The sequence below is a fragment of the Kwoniella bestiolae genome, chromosome 4 (genome assembly GCF_000512585.2).
Source record: "Kwoniella bestiolae CBS 10118 chromosome 4, complete sequence".
Lineage (NCBI taxonomy): Eukaryota > Fungi > Basidiomycota > Tremellomycetes > Tremellales > Cryptococcaceae > Kwoniella > Kwoniella bestiolae.
The window spans coordinates 1,715,549-1,728,294 of record NC_089244.1 but is presented as its reverse complement, the minus strand read 5'-3'; the positions used below and the strand labels follow the sequence as shown (position 1 = coordinate 1,728,294).

Sequence of the window (12,746 nt, the reverse complement as noted above, 5' to 3'; positions counted from 1 at the left end):
TTCGCTACTGACCCGTCTGTTCAAGTCAAAGATCGAACTGGTCTCTAAATAGAATCTTATCAAAAGAGAAAGGACGTCGATTTGTCGACGGGGATATCTCATCTATCACTGTGTTGTGACTCGCAGTGCTTTGTCCCCATATATTTGCTCTGATCTCTGATCGTTATCTGATACATCCTCGAGACATGTGGAGCAATTGGTCGTCGGAAATTCATGGTCCGAAGACAAGATATCGTTCCTTTCAAGAATCTCACCGCATACACTGTCAACCTCCTTGATCTACAAAGTGGTAGATCGATCCGTCCTCCTTACTATCCATCATCGCCGCATTGAGATCATCATGATCCAGATGGATTATCATGGACACAAAGGACTGAAGCTGTCAAGTCACAGCCTACTTTTGATTGTGCTGTCTCGAAGATGCAGAACGGCGGGTATAAATAGCCAGGCGGAAGATCATCTGGAGTGTACATAAATGAACATCAGTACCGTTAACTTTCAGTACAATCTGGAACTGAGACCACCCCTTTAGCTGTATCATTAGCATATCTAGTGTAGTCTTCGGAAAGAAACAGGTATACACCGTGAACTGTGAAAGATGTTCCCCAAGCTTCTTTTTGTCTTATTACCATTCCTGGCAAACGTCCGTGCGGAAACGACCGGCGTCAGAATCAAATGTGTGTACGACCCGAGGTTCATGCCTCAGGTGTATGTGAAATCGAATGAGAGGGACTGACATTAGATGTTGTTCAGCCCAATTGGTGAAATACGGAAACCTCTGTTTGACCGTATCGAGCGGCAAACTTGCAGTGGGCGAAGAAGTTCACCTGTAAGTTATATGGCATTCGGGTAACCCGAAAGCACCGGGGCATCTGGGTTGACTGAATCTCGCCTGGCAGGTCCGAATGTGTTGAAGATGACAACGAGACTTCGATATTTCACCGATGGTCGGAACCCTTGATGATAAGACGACAGATTACGATTGGAGGCTCCGACGTGTTCTGCTTGGATATAGGCGACAAATGGGAGAATGGCGCAACGTTGAGATTGGCTGACTGCGCTCTCGGAGACGTGAAGGAGCCACCGGCCTCTCACCTGTGGAGCCACACAATACCATATTATCAGTTTTGGAACTTTGGTGAGCCTGGTACGTCAAACATATCATGTGTCTTGGAGACAGTATTGTGCACTGAGCTGATATTGAACTGGGTAGACCGCTCGGAAACCGTAGAGGATGAGCAAGACGATGAAGATAGCCTGTTTGGGGTGGACGAGAAAGAGAGCGTACCGAAGAAATGCATGAGTGTCAAATCAGATTCCCAGGAAGAACCGGGAGCACCATTTTCAGTGGTTAAGAGAGTCCAACTCTGGGATTGCGACGAGGCCCACTATGTGAATGAGGTGAGTTTTACAGAGATTATTGCACTGCATACCATCAGCAAATCAGGATCGCCAAGATGCGAGTGTGGCATGGAGACTGTCAATACTGATTCTGTGTAATGCCATCATTCAGCTTTGCAATGTTACTTAAACATGCGTCGTTACTACACGCAATACATCTCGCAATTATAGGGTGGATGTCGTTTAGTGGTGTCATGGTATGGTCCTTACACGAATGTATTTCTACCTCTGTCACTTTGCTCTCTCAGTACACAGTAAGACGATCAACCAAGATCCCTACCTTACCTATTCGCGGATCCTTGGTACGCTCATCCCATGGCGATACATGAGTATCCTTTCCTGATCGATTATATTCCATACGTTCCACGCGTGTACGATAACAGAAACATGTAGGCCAGAAATTTGTTTGACATCTTACCTCTCCTTGCTGATATTGATGCGTCACGGCGATTTCCAATTCAATGTAAATCCAGAAGCATTCAGGAAGCGGATTTGGACGGTTCTTTGTTTCCTGGGGCCTGCTTGTTGTGGCAGTACAAGGTTGACTCACGTACCTGCTGTCTCTAGCCTTCCCTTGAAACTACATCGACCTGTGTTTGACTGTCGCAGATGGTATATCTGTCCTGGGTCAGGAGGTACATCTCTGATTATTTGGAGAACGTACCCCCCAGGGGTCGTGTACTGCACTCTGCCGCGGTCGCGAACAAGCAGGCTCGAGTGACGGGTTCGACAGCCGTGGCTGATCATGGTGATCCGGTCAGCACCGAGTGGAGGAGATTGCACAGTCCCGAATCCAATGTTTGGAAGTGGCCACAAGTTGATCACTCACCTGTTGGTGGACAATCATTCCGAAATAAGACCATACCGAATTTTGCTTGGAAGCCGCACATCAAATGTGGAAAGGATTGATTGTCAAACATCCTCTTTCCTGTGACGAGTGCTCGAAACACCCAATTTATGTTTGATAAGTCGAAAGTTTTCGAAACACGCAGACAATCAAATCTCGCTGCAATCGGCAACACAGCCCGTTAGGCCACCCATTATCGGTTGAGCAATCGAATGACGGACTTACCTTTAAGCTCGGACAAACCAGATGCCGCCTCCTTTCGGGATCGCCGCAGCAATCATAGCGTCACATCTACTCGAACTCATCTTCCTTGGCTCTCCTTGGAAGTTCTGCGCAATCATCCTCCCCCTTTCGACCGTCCGTTCTGGTCGACTATTATGAGGATCTACGTTGATCAGATTATCTGACAAAGGATCTCAAGCGTTACAGATCGCAGAATAAGGTTTGAGCAACTGCCAGCTCTACGAGATAAGGGCGAGACGGTACGGGAAAAAGATATATAAGGTGCAGTAGATGAACTGGTTCGAAAGGGTATATCCAGTATCTTACAAGAGTTTCCAATTGACAGTAGCCAGCAGTACGAGTAACATCATAGCCATTCATTGATAAGATTTTTAGAAGAGATTTACGATATTTATATACTGCAAATCGATCGACGCGAACCGCATCGAACGACATGTACGCCAAGACCATCATCGCCATTTTGCCTTTCCTTGCCGGGGTCTACGCCGTTGAGCCCCTCGCCAGGATCCAACGTGAGTGACCTAAACTGTCACACTCAGCCAGTCATATTCCCTCGTTATGTTATAACACTGAGTTGTTTTCTCACTCTTCTAGCCCGAGGAGGAAACTGCAAGAACCTCTGCCTAACAGTCCCAACCGGAGCCCTTGCAGTTGGCCAAGACGTTCATTTGTAGGTATCTTCACTCTAATCGCTTTCGTCAACCCTTTGTGAAACCCACACCAGCTGATACAAAAATGTCACCTAGGTCGGATTGCGCTGATGACGCCAATGCAAACGCCAAGTTCCAAAAATGGTCTGGACCCACAGTCGGTAAAGATGGACACGAAACCATTTCCATCAGAGACGGCGAGGGATCCCCTGAATACTGCCTGGACAGAGGTCAAGATGGTGCTGCTAATGGCACCGCATTGAAATTGACTCAATGTCCTAAAGGAAGTGATGGCCCGAAGCCAATTCCAAGGTCGATGATGTGGTCTTACGAGGAAAGTACAAACCATATTTTCAATTATTTATGTGAGTCTTTGCATTGTCCTCGGTATCAGATCTTATCCTGAGGGAGCCTATCTATTCCTAGACCCAGAAACCGAGACGGATGAAAGCAAGAAGAAACTTACCGGTTGTATCTCCTTCAAGGAAGATACGCCCGTCGAGTCTGGAGACCCGTTCGCGATCAGCAAGAGAATTCAGTTCGTGGCATGCAATAACTCGTCGAACACTCAGGTCAGCCCCACCTTTTCGAAATCACTTGAGTTCTATCCTCTAAACGATTCAATTTTAACCTTTTTCTCGCTCGAGCTGGCGCTGACTTTAGTCTCTATCATGATTCTGTCTACTGTAGATCTGGGACATCAATCCCGTTACCACAAGTGGGTAGATGCGGGAGAGATCATTCGATTTGACCACTGTTTCTACGACTCTGATCGGTATCTGGTGTTGTGGGGAGGATTGTATCAATGTGAACGATGGGTGGGAGCGATGTATGCATCAGATTGTCCAGAATAGCATGCACCTACTCAATCTTGTATGATCGATGATCGATTCCTGGACAAGTCAATCGTCAGGCTCAACTTCGGCTCCCCTACAGTCAGTTGTATCACGAGTGGCGAGCACAGAAACAGTAAATTCCTGGTAATCTTACCCCTAGTAACCGGATGCTCAATCGAATATTATTCAGTCCATGCAAGAGACGAGACGAAATCATCCCCATCCTTTCTCCCATGGAGTGTGTTCATAGGCCATGAGATGCACTTTATTGCGTGAAATTGAACAAAGGACTCATATACCCTTTGTCCACTTAGGACGTCTCTTTCAAGACCCCAGAAAAGGGATATAAATGGGTTCGCTTATGGGTCATACACTGTCCCCCCTCCCATGATAGAAAGCTCACTTTTCAGTCTACCAAGTCTGTAATTTATCATCGGCTTTCCTATTTGTTATTCACATTCAGATACGCTTATTATTGTACTATACTGCATCCACTATCAAGGTCTTTTCAAGCGACATGTACACCAGGTATCTTCTCGCGGTCTTGCCTCTCCTCGCGGGGGTAAGTGCGCTTGACAGTATGGTGAGAATCAAACGTGAGTTTTACAATTTTGCAAAACCCTTCACATTAACACAATGCCCAACTTGTGACTCCTTTCCTTGGATATCGTGGAGTATAACTCCGAGAAACATCACCCTGATCTGTCTGAATGATCGCTTAGCCAAAGCTCCCTCGTATCAGAATCTCTGCCTGACTGTACCGACGGGTAATATTCAAGCTGGGGAGAAAGTTGACCTGTGGGTACCCATCGAAGACCTTTAATCAGCTCCTGTGCCAAATCCAGAGATGCACGTTTTTCGAGACGATATCACGAGCTGATAAGGTCTTGAGTCTCCCAGATCCAAATGCGCTGAGAGGTCCGACGAGAATTCCAAATACCAAGAATGGAAGGGTCCCACCTTTGGGATCGGTGGATTACAAACCATCTCGATATTCGATATCAACATGAATGAGTTCTGCTTGGACAGGGGTGATCATGGTGTTGCCGATGGCATTGTCCTGACCATAGAGGAATGTCCGATAGGATATGATCGGATTCCGCTGAAACAACTATGGTCTTACGATGAGGGTAATAGTCATATATCCAACTATCTCTGTAAGTCCCAGTCCCATCTAATGCTCTGAAGATCTCCTGTAGCTCTGTCAAGTGCAGTCCTGGAATGTTGTTGATTTGATGGATTTGAATCGTGTTTTCAGATCCGGAAACGGAACAGGATGAGAAGGGATGTGTATCGTTGAGAAATGATACACAAGTCGAGGATGTAGGACCTCTCTCCATCGAAAAGAAGATCCAGTTCTCTGCGTGTAAAGCGGAAGATGATGGCATTCAGGTGAGTCGGTTCACGGCAGGGGATAAGTATGGGACACGAATTGACATCATTTGATTCTGTAGACCTGGGACATCGTCAATGCCACCACGAGCGCAAGATAATGGGATCCATCAGTCTCAGTCAAGAAAGCTCGAGAGACCTTCTAATCCTGATTGATGTACTGTATGAATTTTATTGACTCCCTTTATCGCTTCTCGCATTTTGGCTCGCCAGTGTATATATCATGCGTTCATAATTACTATCATCCACTGTAAACTCCCTAGGAGGCTTGTGTTTGACGGAGACTCATACCTTTGAGCAGTCTGTGTGAGGGGACTTCAAATGAAGATGAGTGCACCGTTTGAAAACACAGTGATCACGATTTTCCAGGTATTGAGAAAGTCAATTTACATCAGCGATTTCACCGTTCCATTTGTCGCATTTGATGGTTTCGCGCCATTGTGAAAGCCCTCGATCGACTCCGATCCTTTCAGATCCGTCGACACTCATGAGCTGATTGACACCTCATTGGCGAAAAGGGTCAACCCCTTCTTTTCCTTTGAGCAAGGCAATTAAGGGTGAAGCTGATCTTCGTTAAATAAGCCAGCCGACCAAATGACAGTGCAAAAAACAGATATAAAATGCAGCACGTCTACGTTAGTGTTTCCCTCACAGAGTTCTAGTACAGTACCGCATTGACAACTTGCTGTTTCGCTCTTCGAGAATCATAGCACTGCAGCCGGCTGCATTCACCCAAGTTAGAACAACATTCATTATCCTTACAACAGAGCAATCAGGACAATCGACATGTACGCCAAGAGTATCCTCGCCATTTTACCTTTTCTAGCCACTATCAAGGCGGTGGAGTTCAATACCAGAATCAAAAGTAAGTACAAGTCAGCATCTGCGCCCACACGGGTCTCTCTCACATCCGTTGAGGATGAAGACCAAGAGAAGAGCCTGGGCTGACCGCCGATACCTTAGCCGAGTTATTCAGTCCCGACGACCTTTGCCTGACCTTGACGAGCCGTAAGGTCAAGGCAGGAGAAGAGGTGCATCTGTAAGTCACGGCCTTTTCCTAAGTGTGATCCCGAGCCTTGAGCTGAATCGACGAGTGATCAGATCCAAGTGTCTGGACGATTCCGATGCCAATTCGAAATATCAAAAATGGTCTGGACCCCACTGCTGTACACAATAGATACGACCCGATCTCGATCGAAAGTCCTGAAGGGACTAGGTTTTGTGTGATTGGAGGTCAAGATGGAATCACTGCATCGGACGAGGCTGTCGCATTGAGTCTGACACAATTTTATGGTCAAGGGTCTGTAGATTCACAACTGTGGTCTTACGATAACTTTTTCCATTCCCTCAAGAATCAAGCTTGTGAGTGTCATGCTCTCGTGAGGACATCTGCCCACAACTGAGGGCAGCGGCATCGTCAAAGCACCCGTAGCTGAAACACATTCACTGACCCTTTCTTTCTGCTAGACAGCGAAACAGAGACCGGCAAACAGACGGGGATTGTACAAGGATGCATGTTCATCAGTGACCATTCTGAAGTCAGACCCGATGATCTTCTGCCACTTTATAGAGCAATAGAGTATAGGCTATGTGAATACTACGATCTGTCCAAGGTAAGAGGAGGTGTCATCTCATCGCTCAGGACTGTCTGATGGATGACATATAGAGCTGACAAGCCACATCTTCCAAATCAAGTGGCAGTTCAATCTGACATCTCCCGCGAAAGCAAGTACATGTGAAGACCCTCTCTGGTGTGGACAATGAAGTATCTTTTGCCTTATTGGACATCTAGATTACTCGATTATCTACACCACGTTAGCGACCACTTTGTTCTGTCTGATCATGTTTTGCAGTATGCAAGCATTGTATCCTTTCCCTAAAAATGGAGGTGCATCATTCCTAACTTATATGTACACAATATAAGTTGGGTTTATATCGGGTCCTACGCTTTTGTATGATCCACTCCAACGTCGTCGCGTGGGTCGACACGAGAGTGTAATTCCATATACGTTTGATAAAGCACATGATCATATAGAATACATAGAATTTATCGATATAAAACTTGATTGATTTTCCATTTTCTCCATCTGCATCTTCATCTTCATATTCGGCTCGTCAGACGATGGTATTATATATATAAGAAAGGGGAATAAAAGACATATAGATAAATGGGGAAATAATAGCTCCAATCCAAAACCATCATCATTCATTGCAATCACCATTCTCAATATTCTGATATCTTCGTGTATCAATCACCCTTCCATCCACCAGGTGTATACACAGCTACTTTACTTTTCCAAGAGTATTCAGATGATTTAGGGGTAGACAGCCTGACGGGACAGCCACGATTAGACGGACACTACTACAAGGACTCTGAGGGAGGTGAAAACGTCAGACTCACCTTGATTCGATCAGCGTATTGATCGGAGATGACCTTTCGTTGAAGTTCTAGTATCACATCACGAAAGATCAGCATCATCTACATGGGGGAGGATCCACTGGGAACACGGTTATGCAGATTCAGGAGCATGTAGCTAAACTCACTCTGAGCAGCGGTCAAGAACCCAGATTCAGGCGTCCACTCATCCGCGACCAACACGATAGCCTCCAGCAACTCCATACCCTTCAGTCCCGCCTTCTTACCAACATTGTTCAACTCCTTCAACGCAGCCTCAACGACCCTCTCATCCTTACACAGATGTTCCAGATCCTCTCCATCACCCAAACCATTCTTCTTGGCAAAGGCAGGCAAGTTCGTGGGATGAGCAACCACCACCATCGCAGGGTTGTTGTGCTCGCCATTGGCGATGATAGCTCCATTAGCGCTCAGTGGACAGGACTTGTAGATCGATTCCAGATATTCGATAGCGATGTATTCACCACCTGAAAGTTTGACGAGATTCTTCAATCGATCGATGATAGCCAAAGTACCATCTTTGTTCCATTGACCCACATCTCCAGTCTTGAACCATCCATCCTCGGTGAACGCCTCTTTGTCGAGGTCGGGTCGTTTGTAGTATCCCTTGAAGATGGCTGGTCCACGGAGTAGAATCTCTCCCTGGGGTAAAGCGTTGGTGGAAAAGTATCCTGCTTCAGGTGCGTCGACCAGCTTGATCTCGGCTGCGGGGACTGGTCCACCGACGGCTCCGTATTGCATGAAACTGGGGTTGAGAATACAGGCCATGGCGGTTGATTCGGTAAGACCGTAACCTGTTGAGCGATGATGATGTCAGTCATACGGTCACATCGAGACATCCAAGGACTCACCCTGAATCATGGTGACCAAAGCGGTACACAAGAAAGCTTGAGTACTCTTCGAGACAGCACCACCACCGTTGAACATGATCTTCAACCTTCCACCCGTTTGAGCTCGCACGGCGTCGAACACGACTTTATCGGTCAGACCACCGACTAGAGGCAATGAATACTGGTTGGCGGTCTGTTTGGCTCGGACGGCAAAGTTGAAGATCGACTTCTTGAGGGCTCCGGCGGTATCCACCTTCGAGAGGATACCTTTTCGGATCAATTCCCATACAGCGGGTACACCGACCAAAATGGACTATTATAGAGGGAGATGACGTGAGCAATGTTGACTTTTTTGTCACTTGCCAGTATATTCCTTGACAGCACACTTACAGGTCTGAACTCCGCAATATCACCTTTACACTCTCTCACACTAGCGTCCGTCAAAGTCTTAACTCTACCGTAACCGATCGGTAGACCAGCGAAGATGAACGAGTTCTCCACGACGAACTCGAGAATGTGTGCGAGAGGAAGGAAAGCGAGATATGAATCTTTGGTCGTGAGGTATTCGTAAAGGAGTGTCCAGACGGATCCAACTATAGCATAATGTCAGCTTTACGAGGAGGAAGAGGCTCATCCAGCAAACACTCACTAGCGGCTACCACGTTTCGATGGGTGAGGAGTACTCCCTTAGGTGTACCAGCTGAATAGTAAACAGGTTTAGCACTGAACAGCGGAAGAATGAGGATGATGCATTACTCACTTGAGCCAGAAGTGTACATGCAGCAGTAGACATCCTCAGGTTTGGCCTGTAATGCCTCGACAGGTTTCCCTTTACCCAATTCGACCACTTCATCCAGGTGGATGACCTTGATATCCTCCCTGATAGCTTTGAGCTTCTCAATTCCACCGTCCTCTGATTTCCCATCGTACACGATCAATTTCACCGTCTTACACTGTTCGATGACCTTCACGAGAGTACCGAGCAAGTCGGCATTGGTGAACATCCCGTTGACTTCAGTCTCATTCAGGGCGTGTTTCAAACCTTCAGGACCCAAGGAGTCGTACGCTGTTGAGATGGGAACGGCGTTGAAAGCACATGCTTGAGCGACCAACATCCAATTTCGACTATAACACGCATTCGTCAGTATCGCGCCAAACCGCCGCTTTCATCGGACCAGCTTCCTTTGTGAAGCAGTGCCGAGGGGCACTTACGAAGTCTGACCATAGATGTTGAAGAATTTATCGGTTCGTTTATCCTCTACTCCCAACTCCCTCAGACCTGCACCAATCTCCTTGACTCGTTGTAAGGCTTCGTTATATGTCATCCACTCATATGGAGATAACTTGAAGTAGTTCCACGTCTTCTTCTGTTTGGTCTCCTTTCCCCCGACCATCTTAGTGACTTCCTTCTCCTCTGAAATGATCTTCTCAATATTACGGGATGCAAAACCATTCTTGTTGCCGTGTGTCTTGGCTGCATAGAGCATCACATCATGCACTGTATCTATACCTGGAGCAGGTTCTGTTGATGCGACGGAATGAGAGTAAGAGGACGGTGGGTTTTATGGGTGGTAGTAAAGGACGGAGGATTGTTGAGTGAGCGGCGAACCGATGGAAAGGCAAGTCCGATAATTCAGGAGATGGTTCTCTCATCAGCTTGATACTTGGCAGGACTTTGCTTGTGGGGTGGGATGCAGAAGTGTAATGGAGACTCACGAGTGACCAAGTCCTTGACACAATAGGCTCGTCTGACTCTGGTCTGTCCCTCTGGTTTGGGTTTGTCAGCGTCCACCTCCCATGAGGCTGGCTCCTTGTTCTTTCGAGGGGCCATGATGAGAGGTTGTTAGGGTGTACTGGTGGGGCAAGTATTGGGGTTGAAGTGGTAAATGGTATATACGTATGTATATAAAGTGTCTATGTATGAGAGAATGATATCAAGGTAGAGAGGGTGATGTGTGTATATATATATGAATGTATTGTATGAAAGTATGAATGTCTGAATGGGATGTTACCTGATGGATAGAACCAACATCAACCAAGACAAGAGGAGGATGACGCACCCTCTCACTCCCCCACATAATAATCACAGTCAGTTTCTTGTTACTTGCCACTTCGGTCTCGGCTTAGCTTGGTATGTGCAGGTAACATACCACGTGACCTCATGTCCAAGTATACAGTATGTTCTTGGCTCCGGTTAACTCTTAATCGCGTTATCCTTGTTTTCGATCACATCCATCACACACACACACTGACACTGTTCTTATTCGCTTCAATGCTGTCATTCCTTTAGATCTGTCTCATCTCAACGTGATTGATACTTGCACTGAATAGATAGATCTAAAGGTGGGTGTTTGAGCACGTACTCCCCGCTCTGGCATTGGCAGCGAAGGAATAGACGATTTACGTAAATCAGCAGTAATAGGTCTGTGCTTGTGATTCCCCTTATCTCAAATGCTACTTCGAGGTATGCTGTTTGGATGCTGGTGGCCTTGTAAATGGATCTCACAAGACCTCTCAAAGGCGTATCAGAATCACTCACAAGATCAAATGAAACCTTTGACGAACTTATTATCCCTCCCCTATAAGACGCTCTGACTCTCCAGCTCAAGAGATACAGACAGGAAGGATATTTCCTTTGTTTGATTACCTCCTATTGGGTCCTTTCACCATGTACCCCTTGGTAATTATATACTCAGTACGACAAGATGGATTGAGAGATGATAAAAAGTACATCTCACCTCACACCTTAGTTCCTCCTACCAAACGTTGTCTACCATACTGAATATTGAAAAGTAGTCATTCATTTACATTTTAAATTACATTGCATTAAAAACGACCAACTACAGGTTTGACCTATACGACTGGACGATATTGAGTATCTTCAACTTTGTACACCACCAAGATGCAGAAGATCGCACTGTTACTTTCGTTGATACCGCTCTTGACTCAGGTCACAGCGCAAAATCCAGCTCAGAACCAATCTCAACCCCAACAAGGCGAGGGGGGTGGACCAGATCTATCTCAATTTCCCGAGTGGATCACAAACGATTATGAGTGTGGTGAGTTCAATACCCATTCCTCTCTATCTCACCTCGAGATGGTAGCTTACTTCAATGTTGGATGGTAGTAATCGGTTGTCTATCTGGATTCAACGATACGCTCACGACCATTCCTCAGTGAGTCCCCTTCCACTGCCCTTTTAAGTGAACTGCTTGCTGATGTATGTGTCGTACAGACCCGATATGGAGGGAGCTGCGTATAAATGTGCAGCAGAGAAATGTGCAGGTGATGGTACAGGCAACTACTATCAAACCCTCTACTATATCCAAGTGAGCATCCCCAACGCCATGACACTCCTGTGATCTGTTTGGGTCGTGACTATCATGCTAACTACCCTGCATGTTCAGCTGTTCTACGCCACCGGATCAATATACGAGTGGTCCGAATCAGCTCCCGAAGGGTACAAGCACGCAACCTTCAATAACGGGCAAGAAGCTCAAGCGAGCGCCAGCGAAGCCCAAGCTACAGCTACCGACCCGTGGGCCGCAGATGCAGCTGAGAAGACAGGTGGTGCGGCCGCTGTCGAGGGGGTATCGACCGCTCCTGGCGTTACTGGTACTTCTGATGCGGGTCTGGCAGGTCAGGGTGCAAGTGCGAGTGGAACTGCCAAATCGGCTGCTACTTCTTCCCCTGCTTCGGATGGTGCATCGAACGGGACCAAGGTTGGGAATGGTACGGACGATGGAAATTCCTCCAGTGGGGCTCTGGCGGTTCGTTTCTCTGGGATGGGAGGGATGGGCGTACGATCTCTTGTGGGGTTGATGGTTGGTGTGGTATCTGTTGCTCTTGGCGGAGTGCTCACTGGACTTTAAATGGATGTCTGATATGGACAGATCGTTCATGTATGATATCAAGCGGAAGAGAGAGGAGTCGATTTGTGGATATGGACATTTTGCGTTTGATATTCGATATCTCCTTATTCTCTTCTATAAATACTTTTGACATGTATACCCTTGAACTCTAGAGAAACGCATCAGCCACCGTACGAAGTCATAGAGAGACCCGCAAATCGCAAAGTCCTAGGGGAAATCGAAACGTAAATGCTGTTCTCTGCTCGTGCGTTTGGTAGTA

The 12,746-nt window shown here is 46.7% G+C and overlaps 6 protein-coding genes across 6 annotated transcripts; 5 read left to right on the top strand and 1 right to left on the bottom strand.

Annotated features, from left to right (window-relative positions):
* Nucleotides 1-598: 598 nt before the first annotated feature.
* Nucleotides 599-1,531, top strand: I302_106224 (uncharacterized protein; the record flags this gene model as incomplete). Its single annotated transcript, XM_019191968.1, has 5 exons — nt 599-677; nt 754-829; nt 900-1,147; nt 1,214-1,401; nt 1,514-1,531. 5 exons carry the CDS (start codon nt 599-601, stop codon nt 1,529-1,531), a joined length of 609 nt encoding a protein of 202 aa, XP_019046598.1.
* A 1,393-nt stretch (nt 1,532-2,924) lies between these two features.
* I302_106223 (uncharacterized protein) lies at nt 2,925-3,867 on the top strand (the record flags this gene model as incomplete). The annotated part of the gene is made up of 5 exons (XM_019191967.2): nt 2,925-3,003; nt 3,086-3,161; nt 3,238-3,506; nt 3,568-3,713; nt 3,832-3,867. 5 exons carry the CDS (start codon nt 2,925-2,927, stop codon nt 3,865-3,867), a joined length of 606 nt encoding a protein of 201 aa, XP_019046597.2.
* Nucleotides 3,868-4,494: 627 nt separating this feature from the next.
* I302_106222 (uncharacterized protein) lies at nt 4,495-5,470 on the top strand (the record flags this gene model as incomplete). Its single annotated transcript, XM_065870233.1, has 5 exons — nt 4,495-4,573; nt 4,700-4,775; nt 4,878-5,134; nt 5,236-5,369; nt 5,432-5,470. 5 exons carry the CDS (start codon nt 4,495-4,497, stop codon nt 5,468-5,470), a joined length of 585 nt encoding a protein of 194 aa, XP_065726305.1.
* A 685-nt stretch (nt 5,471-6,155) lies between these two features.
* I302_106221 (uncharacterized protein) lies at nt 6,156-6,546 on the top strand (the record flags this gene model as incomplete). The annotated part of the gene is made up of 3 exons (XM_019191966.1): nt 6,156-6,234; nt 6,333-6,408; nt 6,471-6,546. 3 exons carry the CDS (start codon nt 6,156-6,158, stop codon nt 6,544-6,546), a joined length of 231 nt encoding a protein of 76 aa, XP_019046596.1.
* A 1,138-nt stretch (nt 6,547-7,684) lies between these two features.
* On the bottom strand, nt 7,685-10,446 carry I302_106220 (uncharacterized protein; the record flags this gene model as incomplete). Its single annotated transcript, XM_019191965.1, has 9 exons — nt 7,685-7,699; nt 7,771-7,817; nt 7,914-8,579; nt 8,637-8,928; nt 9,006-9,208; nt 9,265-9,315; nt 9,376-9,740; nt 9,828-10,137; nt 10,332-10,446. 9 exons carry the CDS (start codon nt 10,444-10,446, stop codon nt 7,685-7,687), a joined length of 2,064 nt encoding a protein of 687 aa, XP_019046595.1.
* Nucleotides 10,447-11,517: 1,071 nt separating this feature from the next.
* I302_106219 (uncharacterized protein) lies at nt 11,518-12,487 on the top strand (the record flags this gene model as incomplete). Its single annotated transcript, XM_019191964.1, has 4 exons — nt 11,518-11,674; nt 11,743-11,791; nt 11,851-11,944; nt 12,023-12,487. 4 exons carry the CDS (start codon nt 11,518-11,520, stop codon nt 12,485-12,487), a joined length of 765 nt encoding a protein of 254 aa, XP_019046594.1.
* Between the last annotated feature and the right edge of the window lie 259 nt (nt 12,488-12,746).